This window comes from Buteo buteo, chromosome 5 (assembly GCF_964188355.1).
Source record: "Buteo buteo chromosome 5, bButBut1.hap1.1, whole genome shotgun sequence".
Lineage (NCBI taxonomy): Eukaryota > Metazoa > Chordata > Aves > Accipitriformes > Accipitridae > Buteo > Buteo buteo.
The window spans coordinates 15,904,490-15,918,179 of record NC_134175.1 but is presented as its reverse complement, the minus strand read 5'-3'; the positions used below and the strand labels follow the sequence as shown (position 1 = coordinate 15,918,179).

The 13,690-nt window shown below is 40.4% G+C and overlaps 1 protein-coding gene across 1 annotated transcript in view; it reads right to left on the bottom strand.

The window, feature by feature from the left end:
- The window catches only part of KANSL1L (KAT8 regulatory NSL complex subunit 1 like), a 66,561-nt gene that overhangs the window by 8,069 nt on the left and 44,802 nt on the right, over positions 1–13,690 (bottom strand). The window contains 6 exon segments of the mRNA XM_075027941.1: positions 1,580–1,634; positions 2,585–2,709; positions 4,139–4,263; positions 6,764–6,901; positions 7,320–7,430; positions 12,469–12,631. Of these exon segments, the coding sequence (XP_074884042.1) occupies positions 1,580–1,634; positions 2,585–2,709; positions 4,139–4,263; positions 6,764–6,901; positions 7,320–7,430; positions 12,469–12,631 (717 nt within the window).

Below are 13,690 nucleotides of genomic sequence, written 5' to 3'. Positions count from 1 at the left end.
CTTGAAGCCCTGAAGGCAAATCACTGTTGAAATTTTTTCTTTTACCCCCATAGATACCAGGATGGAAGGCAATGAACAGTAGATTCTCAAGGGACAGTGTGCCCTTGCTGCCTTATTAGTTATTCTCCAAATGGTTTAATTAAATATCCTTGCAGGAGAGTTCTCCTGGGTATGTAATTTGACCTTCTCACTACTAAAGAAGATCAGGCATGTTTCCTGCTAGCAGAGTCAGTACCAAACCAAAAGCTGGTGGAGGTGACATAAATCTGACCACCAGATTTCACAAGAATTTCTTAAATGCATGAGAAAAGGCAGGGACAGAGTAAGTTTTTCTCTTCCTTCTGACCCAAGAGTACGGTGCCAAATGAGTGCAACTACACCAGGTAGGGAGCTGAGACCACGATGCTCTCCAAAAGGAAAGGTTCATTTCCATGGAGCAGGCAGCTACAGACCTAGCAAAACTCTGTGGAAGCTAGCGCCTTTGGGGAGAGTGTATTTTTTACCCCAAGGGAGTGGCATAATGATTTGTTTACTGTGTTTAGCATAACCTTCTGTACTGCTACCCAAATGCGATCTTTTTCTACTACTAAGGCACCTAAACCCTAGTTCTAGAAATTCTCTGAAAAAGGAGCTCAAGAACAGATATTGTAGATGAAGGTACAAATACAAGTCCTACAGTTACAAGAGTTGCTAGTGGCCTGTAGCAGAGACTGGAGGGAGATTAGAGATGTCCAAAGGACACCAAAACTTGCAGGTTTCTAGAAAAGGAACCACAAAAAAGATTGGAAGGACAGAAGACCAGCCTAGAGAGCAGACCTGCTGGTACATTCACACTGGGATTAGGAAATGCCTTAAACCCCTGATTAGGGGAGAAAGGGACCCCCAGCTGCAAAGTCCACAGACATTCCCTGGAAGAAAAAGGTAGCTGCTTATGTCTGGAGGAACCAACAGTAGCACACGATGTTCAAACTTAGCTCAAGAGGCAAGCAGGAAATGCTGAAGGTTACGTTGTTCCTGACAAAGCAGAAAGAAAAATAGTTTGGTCCCAACAGAAGGGTTGCAGGAAAACGAACACCGAGAAGAAAACTGAGAAAACCTGCTGGGCCCGCAGGCAAAATGCCAAATTACCTCCTGAAAAGCAACAGGCCATGGGAACTGGCCATGAAAGAAGAGGATGAGAGAGGACAGACGTTATAGCACAGGTGGCCCCAAAGAGACAGTTGCAGTGGGAGACCCAGAATCACAATGCCCAGGAGCAGGGGAGGCGGAGGCCTGACCAAAAGGACCCTTTGGGAGTGCTGACTGTGCCGACAGCAAGGGACAGAACAGCCAAAGGAACAAGTGACAACAATTATTAATGGAGACACTCACACTTCTGTCATCCACCATCGGGTCGAGTAGGTTGGGATAAGACACATTTTCACAATCTGCTACTCAATACTTTATTTTTGAAATTTGAAACTTACCAGGATTTGAACAAAGTCAGTGACTTTGGATACATAACGATTATCCCAATTATGTATTATATATTATATCTAGTTTAATTAAAAACTGGTGGTTTAATTAAAATACAGCCTACCTCTTCTTCATCTGTATGAGATCTTTCTAAAGGTTGAAATTCAACAACTCTCCAGCTAGAAATGAGACAAGAAAAGTCAAATTAATTTACCTAAATGCTGTTTCATTATTTCAGCAGTAGAGATGACTCTTCTGTTTCTACACTACATTGGTAGTTTCTCCTCCTTCAACGCTGGGTGTGCTTCAAAATTTCTTTCAAATAAAATAATTTCAAATTTAAGGTGCTGATAACAGGTGCCCAAAATTTAGATTTTCCTTTCCCAACCCAGTATCTAACCTTTCCTTTTCCTAACACAGTCTTTAAGCTATCCAACAGAGTCTTAATAATATTTTTAGCTTTAAAGACAATATAAAAACAAATACAAATTAGAGATTTAAAATATGGAACAATTGCATTTGGCCATTTCAGGCAATTTGCTAGTAAACCACTGAATTACAGCACAGGACATCAGTTACCCTGTTTTAGCAATCTAAAGACGTTCTTCTTCTAAAAGAAGAGATGTCTCTAGAATCATGGATTATAGGTTTACACTGTATGGAAAAAATTAAGCTTATTCTACTGTATCAGAATGGATAAATTTTTAAAATATATGCTAAAACCATTTCTGTTTAATTCACTGAAAATAGTTAACTGTTTTCTTATGAACCATAACCTACAAAAAAAGACAGCAACCTCTAAACAACCATTCGGAGCATGTCAGCCTTATGGCACATTTAAGGCCATGAATATCACTACAATTAAGATGATATAAACCCACTTCTATTTTTAGCCAGTCAGTGCATCTACCACCTCGCTGTGTGTATCACACTATTTCCCTTGTGCTATCAGCTGTCCAGTCTTCCCACCAGTCCAGTCACACAAATTGAAGTGCACAGAAAAAACCCCGAGCGCATGAAAAGATCACCTTAACATAAAATTATCTAACTACATGTTAATAATATTTTTAGTTAACGTTCTCATGTTCATTTGGTATCTTCTTTGCAACTAAGGAGTTCACAAACAAACCTTGGGGTAAGGATTTCTTTGTACTGTAGTTTCTCCAACTTCGATGGTGCCACCAGTGACATGGGAATAACAATGTTGTCTATGTCATAGGAGCTCTCACTTCTCAACCTCCTCCTGGAGTTATGCTGTATAATATAATCAACACAAGAGGAAATTCATCAGCTCAAATCATAGGAACTACATGTTAGCTAAGAAACATTACTGCACAAGAAGAAAGTCTGTAACTTGAACACATTTTCTAGTGGTTTAATGACTTCTGACTCCCTCTCCCCAATGGAATCTCAACAAATCTTAAAATTATCTCATCTCTGAGATTTACTTCTTGCTGGCATAATGCTTACTGAAATCAGTGGGAGTCTCCCTTCCTTGATTTCAGTTACAATTAATTGTGAATACTTGTAAGAACTCTGAAGTTAATGCTGCCTTCTCCATAATGTTCAGTCTACAAAGACGACCTTCTATAATATATCTACTAATGCATAACCCAAGTGATTCTTCAGCGTGATACAATTAAGAATTCCAAAAGAATGAAGCTACATTTAGCAGCAAAGAACAGCTTACAAGGGAAGTGGTTTTCTGAAAGACATGCAAAAGACAGAAACTGAATTTCTTTGCTGTGATCATAGTAGGATTCCTGGTGGTGTTCTTTGCCCACTAGTGCATGGAACCTACATGGGTCAAAACCTTAAGTTTCTCGATTACAGGAGAAAGTTTAGTTTTAAATCATGATACATTCCATATTACAAGATCTCAAATTTTAGCCAAACGTCAATGGAAACAGGCTATTCTAAAACGTTCATTTAGGTGCTTTTTGACGATGGTCTGCTCAAGCAAGGGAAAAAAGGAGGAGTGTGCATTGTCAAAACTGCATTGGGGACACAGATTTAAACTCAGTTCTCCAGGAGTCATCACCAGATTGAATCATGACGACTTACAGAGCACCAGTATACCACTAGGCTCAGCAGAACCGTGGGACTGAAATCTAAATATTATTATGAAATTCTCAATGAATTCGAATAAAACAAAGTGTGTTTCTGCAGGGACTTCACTGAAGCAGAGCTCTGCTGCTCCTCAGCAAATTTATATACCTGAGACTTTGCCTGTAGTTCTGCACAAAAAGTTTTAAATAGTGAACCTGAGAGTTAACAAGTTCTGTGACTGTATTTGCACCATGAGGCCATTTTATGTAGCTGCACCAAGAAAAAAGAGTCATAAGAGCCCTTGTGTAAAATTCGGAACATAAATCACAGTATTTTTAATGCAACTTGGAAAAAAAAAAAAAACCAAAATGAAAGGCCCAATGCCAATAAACTAAATTTACACTCCAGTTATATGATCTGCAAAATTCTTTTACAAGCAAGTATCTGTTTTAGGAACACCACATACTCAATCTGGAATAAATTACTTAATGTAATCCACGTAATTCACTCTAAAAATGCTCTGTACTGTAATTTAACACTAAATTAGATGTAAAAGGCATGTGGTTTTGGATTATTGATTTGCACAACTCTCTGTTGATATTTCAGTTAAGACAGTGATACACTTTTGGTTTACCTGTGATGAAGTGCTGTGAATGGGCCTAGACATCGCATTGACATTGGTCATGGCAGCAAAACTGCTATGGGATTCTGGTTCTGCATGTTGAAAGGAGAATGTCTCAAACCTACCGTTACGTTCGCCTGTCACAAAAAATAAGAAAAATGCATACCGACTGTTGTCTATTAGACTAAAGATATTTTTCCATACAGTAATAGTAAAGTCATTTCTAGAAGCCCACAGCTAACCACTTACCATTTACTGAATACTAAAAAAAAGCCATCTAAATAAACACTTGCTACTCATCCTGTTGTTCACAAAAATCATCCCTCTCCTTCTACAATGCATTTCTTCTTGTGGAATCAGGTTCATATTGGCAAACGCTGCTTCTTTTTTTCAGGAGCTGCCACGGACTACACACACAGCAAATGCAGTCAGACTTAGAAGAACGCTCCCCAGTGTTCCCTAACAGCGCTTCCCTAGCTGGGGTGCATCTCACTCACGTACCAGTTCACTGAGCCCTCACTGATGGTTTCTTCCTTCCTAAATGATAAAACAAAACTGGCAGCAAGGGTAACAAAATTAGTTTCTAGACCTCCATGTGCGGTTTCTTCTAGTAGTGGTCCACTGCTCCAGACAAATCGTAATTCTTGTTTACTCTTATTCAGTCCCAGTATAAGCAGCATTTAGGGGGATTCAGAATTTAACCACCTGTGTTCTGCTTTCCTTCTACCTTAATTTCCAATAACAAAAGAGAACTCAGATTTAATATACCAACTAATAAAAAGAATCAGTGTATTCCAACATGGAAAAAGAGGTAAGACTGATCCTAAAGACTGTATTGCATAGGCTGGGTCGAAGACATAAACTCTCATCTCCCATGCAGCTCTGCAACTCCCTGGCACACAGCTTTTATTTTTGGCCTTGTTCATCAGGCTGACCTTCCCCATGGATGACTTCTCCTAGACAGCGCCCAAATTAGGAATAAATATGTAGTACTACACCCGTAGCACTAATAAGCCTGAACTTCTGCTGCTACTCAGGAATATATCACATAGTGGTTTTCTGGCATTGGGGAAACTATGATCCTCGTGATAAAAGATTGCTTTTTTTGTTCCATTAACTCAAAGAACTAAATACTATTGGCAGAAGACTAATTGTACCTTCAAAAGGTTTATAGCAAGAAGTTTTCTCTCTTACTAGTGCTCCCAAGCAACTCCAATTGTTGATCTCAGTGTGCATGACAGTACGCTTAGGGAAACAATGTGGTTGCAAGAAACACTGTGTCAGCATCCGCCTTTTGGGGACCAGTGACTGGTTAGGGGAGCGGGTAGCATGCAAAAAAGGACTACTGATGGCGACAGGGGACAAGGCACAGCACCCCCATGCAGAGACAGACACAGAGTGTAAGAGAAGGCTGTAGAGCAAAGGGGAGGACTGTAATGTACAAGGGGAATGATGCAGAGAAAAAAAACCTCATCTAAATCGGAGAGTTTTCAGTGTGTCCAAAAATCCTTTTACTCTCTCCTGTAACTTTCTAATCAATAGGGGGTTTTTTTGGTTTTTTTGTTTGTTTGTTTGGGGGGGGGGGGGAGATGGAGGGGTGGATTGGTTTTTTGTCTGTTTGGTGGTTTTTTGTGGGTTTGGTTGTTTTTTTTTTAATAGATCATAATTTTTGGTTAAATCATCTCTGCAGTAATTCCCATATCTCCACCTCTACTGCAAGATTACACTAGCAGTTTTACCTGGATATGCACCAGAAGTGCATTTTTCCACAATGTTAACTGATCATTTATATCTTTTAATTCTCTCTTAGGAGAAATTTAAACTAATATAGTTTGTCCTCTTTCTCAGTGATTTATTTTCTTCAAATGCCTTGTGAGGAATTTTGCCAAAAGTTTTCCGAAAGTTCACATAAATGAGTCTGCAACAGAATCTGTTAGGTTTTACCTGTCCAGCCTATTAGAATGTAAGATGCTATCTTTACAATGGTATGCTGAATTTTTTGTCCCTAAATTATCACATTATTCTACAGAACTTTCAGGGCACTTTCTATTAATTTACCAGGTGCTGAAGTAGAGATTCAATGCCTTAAAACATAAAGATAACAAGGGTGAAAACACTAATTATAAGCACTGGCTACCCACAAGTCCTCTTAAGAGTCTGAAAGGAAACCAGAACCACAAATGACAGTACACAACAAATGAAACATAGCTGACCAAAGATGCCAGGAATAGTAAATGTTTGGTTGGGCACATGATTTGACAGATAGCTTTGCAATTCAGTCTGTTTCACTGACTACTATAAAAAAACCCCTTCATATTAAAAATGACACCCAGTATTAGAAAAACACAGTTGGACTCCTAAGCAGTTTCCTTTAAGAGTATTCAAAAAATAAAATACAGAAGCTTGTCTCCTTTTGTAATATATACTCAAGAAGAAAGAGAAGGATTACTGTGCTTGAAAATAGCAAATGATTTTCATGGTGTCCAAAGTCCATTTCTTCACTCCTGTAAAGTTGCATAACAATATCCTTTTTGAAGACAAAATTAATTCTCAAAGCCCAGTGATAACAAACTCATTTATACAGTACATATTTTAGAAGAAGTAGTGCTGTCTTAAGCAATACCATTTTGCTCTTACCTACTGCTGTCTCACTTAGATGTCTTTTCTTTCTTCCTTCTGACAGCTGGTCAGATGCTCCTGACACTGACTGAGATTTGGAATTAGATGAACAGCCACTGCTCCATTGTTTGACAGAAACATTATGTTGATTATAGTCTACAACAGAAAAAGCATGTATCAAGTTGAAAACTTAATTGTCCATTGGTGCAATCTACAGCCAATCTCAACTACTGAACTATTTGTAATGGAAAAAACCAGACTCCTGATAGGAATCCAAACAGTAAGCAGTACTGCAGCCAGGCACCTGTGTCTGCAGAGAACCCATGGTCCAAACTCCCCCCACGTGTATTGGTGCCCTCCTACGGTTCTGATGGGATCATTTCAGTGCAACAAAGGAGAACCTGACACTGTGGTCTGGGAAGAGATTCCTCTTCCACCTAAAGCCTTAGCCAGTTACCTTCTCTGATAGCCTGCTTTGTGATAAGTTTATAAATTGAACCTTTTCAGGGCAGAAAGTACTGGCAAATGAATGAAAAATGGTCATGCAAGTATTAAAATATTTTGCTTTACATACCATTGTCTGGAGATGCTTTAAACTCCACTCCCAAAGATGAGGTATCAACAGGTTCTCCTTTGATGTCATCCTTCCTTAATAATGTTTCAAAGTATATGTGAAGAGGAATCTCTAACAAAAAAAAAAAAATTCAAATGGAACGGGGTCTGTATCAGAAAGATGGCAACCTATGAGCCAATGATTTATGTATCATTACTAAAGGTCTAGGAATCAATTTACACAACACTATGTAACATAATCTATGAGCAATATTGCCGCCTTGAGTCCTTCAACTCATGATGAACAGCAGTACTCAGTAGCTCCTGCAAGTACCAATCACTTGTCTATAGGGCAGCAGTGTTTTCACAGGGTCAAGCTGAAGACAATATAGGAAAACACATCCTGAAACTGGTGAGACCAAAGGAAAACTCGATGACTATATCCCAAAAAAGCCCGGCCAAACCTTTCAAAGAAGTGATTTTTGCATGAGTAAAAAAGAAAATTTGAGGCAAGGTAATTCTCAGCAAGTGTATTGGCTTTGTGGGGCAAGGTTTTGGTAGCAGGGGGTGTTACAGGGGTGGCTTCTGTAAGAAGCTGTTGGAAGCTTCCCCTGTGTCCAAAAGAGCCAATACCAGCTGGCTCTGAGATGGACCCGCCACCGGCCAAGGCCGAGCCAATCAGCAATAGTGGTAACGCCTCTGTGATAACATTTTTAAGAAGGAAAAAAAAGTTGGGACAGACAGAAACGGCAGCCAGACAGAGGAGTGAGAACATGTAAAAGAAACAACCCTGCAGACACCAAGGTCAGTGAAGAAGGAGGGGGAGGAGATGCTCCAGGCGCCTGAGCAGAGATACCCCTGCAGCCCATGGGGAAGACCATGGTGAGGCAGGCTGTCCCCCTGCAGCCCAGGGAGGTCCACGGTGGAGCAGATATCCACCTGCAGCCCGTGGAGGACCCCACGCCAGAGCACGTGGGTGCCCAAAGGAGGCTGTGACCCCGTGGGAACCCCGCGCTGGAGCAGGCTCCTGGCAGGACCTGCGGATCTGTGGAGAGAGGAGCCCACGGAGCAGGTTTTCTGGCAGGACTTGTGACCCCGTGGGGGACCCATGCTGGAGCAGTGTGCTCCTGAAGGACTGCACACCATGGAAAGAACCCATGCTGGAGCAGTTCGTGAAGAACTGCAGCCTGTGGGAAGGACCCACATTGGAGAAGTTCGTGGAGGACTGTCTCCCGTGGGAGGGACCCCACACTGGAGGAGGGGAAGAGTGTGAGGAGTCCTCCCCCTGAGGAGGATGAAGTGGCAGAAAATAACATGTGACGAACTGACCGTAAACCCCATCCCCATCCCCCTGTGCCGCTGGGGGGGTTTGGTAGAGAAATCTGGGAGTGAAGTTGTGCCCGGGAAGAAGGGAGGTTTGGAGGGAAGGTGTTCTGAGATTTGGTTTTATTTCTCATTACCCTACTCTGGTTGATTTGTAATAAATTGAGTTAATTTTCCCCAAGCTGAGTCCGTTTTGCCCATGATGGTAATTGGTGAGTGATCTCTCCTGTCCTTATCTCGACGCACAAGCTCTTTGTTATATTTTCTCTCCCCTGTCCAGCTGAGGAGGGTGAGTGATAGAAGGGCTTTGGTGGGCACCTGGCGTCCAGCCAGGGTCAACCCACCACAGCAAGACAGGTACTGTACAAGTGCTATCCTCCACTATAGGCAAAGACCTGTAGTCTTTCCTATCAGTTATCTAAGTACTACACAAGATAATCTCCATTAACTGCCTGGACGTAAGAACTCAAGGTACCTGTCTCTCTATTAATGGGAAGTAAGAGTTATGCCATGGTAAAAGCAAATCCATGTTTAGGTGTGAAGCTACACTGCCATATGTGCTGACCAAGGCAGTACGCGTAAGTGGTTCCAGCTCTCTCCAGAGCTTCTAAGGGCTGACAAGACAACTCAGATCAAGGTAGGACTCAAACCTAAGGAGTGCTCCTGAACAAATCCCAGTGCAGGTACACACACACTTAGTAAATTAACAGCACTTTTTTTGGTGTTCAAAGTCTAAGTAAGAGAGAGCAAGGTGTCTTACTCTGGAATAAACTACATCTGTACCTGCAATTACTCCAGAATTATTCTTCATGAAAACAAGCTCTGGAGGATACCAAGTGAAGATAAGACTGGGGTCTTCCCCTCTTGACTAACTCCTGCACAAAAGCCAGCATAGCAGAGAGCACACAGTGCACTTTTCCTGTAATCTGAAAAGGCTTCAATTCAGCCTTTTGGGTACAAGTAATTAATGTTTTTGGAAATTGTTACTGCTGAGAGCATAGAGGTAATTTCAAGGCACATTCCTTCTTTCTCTCTCTGGCAAAGGCTACAGTAGAGCAATACAATTCATTTCCTGAGGGAGTTCTAACTTGGAATTAGTCTGCAAAACATCTCAAGTGGTAAGGAATTTACCCACTGTTGTAAGGCAGGAAGGCTTAAGAAAAATAGGTCTCTATCTGAAAAGCCTTTCCAGAAACAAAATTACAAGAAAGAAGAGAAAGTAAGTAGAAAGAAATATTCCAACGTAAGAAAGAAATATGTCAATGTAAGATGCAGGCTTGACAAGTATGTTCAGAACGAGAAGAGGGCCAAGGGCAGGGCCAAAGGGTGGGCATTAAACTACTTTTATTTACATACAACCTTAGCCTCCTGTGCCTTCAGGACTTGCCAGGACAGAAACTTTCAACATATTTTGCTAACTAAAAAGAACGATTTATTTCAATTTGATATGGATCTAACTAGATATTTTGTCACAAGACCTGAAGGTTTTTGCTCTGTTTCCTATTCTACTTCTGAGTAAAACATAAAGAAGGCCTGAAAGGTTTATTAGTCACAACATTTAAGTAAAGAAATAAACAAAACATTTCTCTTGACTTGTTTGGGTTTTTGGGGTTTTTTTTGTTTGTTTTTTTTTTTCCTGGAGAACAACCTGGATGTCTCAGAGATTTTTTATTATGTGCTCCTGTATCTTATTCAAAAAGGGCAGGAGTATTTGTTCCAGTTTATGCACAGCCTAGGTGCAGAAATACCAGAAACCCAAACTTCTTAGATACAATGTTCCAGTTACCGGGGTACAAACTGAAAGAGATGCTTTTACATGAAAGGGATGCTGCAACCACTAACATATTTATTTTTGGTCAAGACCCCTGGTAATCTGGAAACTCTGAAGGCAAGACTTAGAACTGTAAGGACAATTATGCTTTCAGGAGTACACTAGTGAGCCAGTCCCACTACACTGTATTTACTAGGTTGTCTGCAAATTATGATTCTCCTTTGAAAGTAAAAAACAAGAGAGTAAGTACTTTGAAAGTAAAAAACAATGTATAAGAGAGAACATCATCTGAATCTTGAACTTGAATCCCTCCTCGCATACTAAAAAAATCAAACTCCCAGGGTTTCAAAATGGAACAAATACCATTTTAACAGACAGAGGAAATTAAAACAAAACCCTTCTTCTACTCTGTTGACAAACTTTTTTTATTCAGAAGATGGTGATAAAAGATGTGGGCACACTACAAGCAGTATTTAAAGGGATAACTAAGGAAGTTGCAAAGAAAACATGAAATTGGCCAACAGACTAGCAGTCTTCATGAGGAGATAGAGTGAGCAAAGTACACAAAGCACAGAGCAAAGCATGAATCTAGCCTTCCTCAAAAACAAGGACTGCATGTGAGCAGGACATAGTAGGTCTAGCACTTTTTTGCTGTCACAACTACTATTAGCAAGGCTCCTTGAAAAGAGAACAAATATTTCTCAAAAGAAAGATGTTCTTGGTATCGGAATGAAGCCAAAGTAACATTTTTCCTCCTCCATCCTGGCAAAGTGACCAAGAGTAGTCACAATGCAATCCAAAGCCTTTCAGTTTTTCATGATGCTTAATCTTTTTTCGAGAAAAGAAAATGTCAATATTCTTGTTAAGCTTCCTAGTCTCCCTTAAGAGTAAGGTAACAATGAACACAAGGGGCAAGCCTTATATGACTATCCTCGAACAGACTTCTAACGCCCTGGCTCCTGTCCAGCTGGGCTGTCAGAGTCACAGGGTAAGTGATGGAGAGCGTGTGTAAAGAAGAAAGATTTAAGAGGTGTTTTTCTCTTCTCTCCACAACAGAGTCCTGCTGACCGGGATGTCTGCTGTTGCACTCTTGGGGGTGAGTGTTCTGTTTCCCCTATCTGCTCCTCAAAATAATCTCCTCTTTACCCCATACATGGGATGTAAACCCTGGTAAACCTACAAGAGTTGAGACCTCCTTAGGATTCCATGTCCACACTTGGGTCTTCTCTACTGGCCAGTGACAAAAAACCCAAGACTTACTTTAATCCCTGGCTTCAAATACCAGGCTGCAGTGTCTACACTGTCATTCTGGGAAGACAGTGGGTTTGATTAAAGGTTCAAGTCCCAGCCTCACCTTCAGGATTATTTTGTGGCAAAGAAGCCCTCTCAAAAAAAGCAGAATTCCTGTACTGGTCAGCAACTACCTAGAAACAGGTTTCTCCTAATGTAAGCCTCCCCCACCACAAATCCAATAGTATGAATCCCTTCTGCTGATAACAGCATTTAATATGCTATTTTGAAGCCCCAAGTGCTGTCAAGTCACACCTGCACTAGTTTCAAGGCTGAGTCACAAGCAACAACATCTGTATTATTGTTCAAAAAGATTAAAGAATCAGATGACAGAAACCATAAACTTCAAAGATCACCAAAAAAGCTGACTATCACAAAAACAATTAGAAAACCTAAATAAAGCTTTATGGACCTAGTCCAAAGGGCCTGAACTGAAAGTTGCTTATGAAAACAACACAACCAAGATATGGTAGTGTGCTGGCAAAAGCACCATCTAAAGGACTAACACTAACTCGATTAGACACATCGTGAAATGTGCAAAAAGTACCTTTTCCCTGACCAATCTTTCTTAGTTGTAATTACATTACTGGTATGGGAAACCTAGAAGGTGTGTTTTTCAAATGTCAGGATGAAGTTAAGATTTTCATTTAGTTTAAACTCATGTATGCCAGTGTGAGGTTTTCTGTAAGAGGACTAAATTCTAAAAATCACTCAAAAGAAAAGTTAGTCCGTAAACACTACAGCTCTCACAAGCAAAACCACTGTTAAGAGTCACAGTGTTACTTACCTGAAGGGAATGATAAGACTGGATGGAAGGAAGAGTCCAGCTCTTGCACATAATCCAGTATTTTAGATTCTGAGCTGTACTCACTACTAGTCAAAGCGGAGGCTGGCACCATACATGGTAACTGAGTTTTAAATGGAAAGGAGGCATCTCTAGATGGTGAAGTCTGCAAGAATACACAGAAACAAAGATTAACTTCTCCTTTACTCGCTTCCTTCAAATTAGACCAGAAAGGGAGAAGTAAGTCAGTGAGAGACACTCTTCAATATGGCAATGGGAAAAATATTCCTACAAACTTCAGGTAGTCTAAATATGACTTACCTCCACTTATCATAGGCTATAGTGCACAATACAAAGAATACAAAAAAACCCTTCAATTAGGGCCAGGAAACAGCTGCCAAAAGTTTCCAGAGAAAATGTAACTGTTTCCAATCATTATTTTGATATATCCTACATTATTTTGATATATCCTATGACAAAGAAACACCCCTGAAAATTCTATTCCAGCGCAATAGGCATGATACAGATGCACAAACAAAACTAACACTAGACTAAATACAAGGGTCTCCTCCATTTATTCTCTTAGTCTTAGTAAGATTCTTAGTATCGATATCTCTAGACAGTTTGAGCTTATACATTTTAATGCAAGACACATTATTAAACATTTTGAGCACACTGTACTTACACAAAGCAAGAGGGCAAAGCTTACCTTGTTATAATTTAAATATCAGATAAGCAACACAAAAGAAGATACACAGCAATAAATACAGAGAAGGATGCACTGAGGATTGATTAATAGGTAGTAAGAGGAATTACTAGAAAGAGGAGAGCTGCAAAGAATGATTAATTTAGCTGCTTATTTGCAAGGCTTCTTAAAGTACAGAAGGTAAAATAATGGATTGCACAGAACTGGTAGGTGTGAGGTAGCAAGACACTAAGTCAAAAGGCAGGGTGAAAATGGGCAGGAATAAGCAGCAAGGTGCAGGCAATATACTGAGCTCTGAAAGACAGAAGGAGAGAACTGAATGTGTCAACAGTAGTCTGTGCTTCAGAATAAGCTACAAAACCACTGCCGGGGAACAGTGTTGCTTATGCTACCTTCAGCCTTACTGGATACTAGCAGTAGTAACCCCAAGGTACCTTTTTAAAGGCTTCCATAGATTTTTGATACTTTGCCAAATGCTGCAGAACCTACAAGCAAGAAGGGAGGGAAGGGGGCGATGGG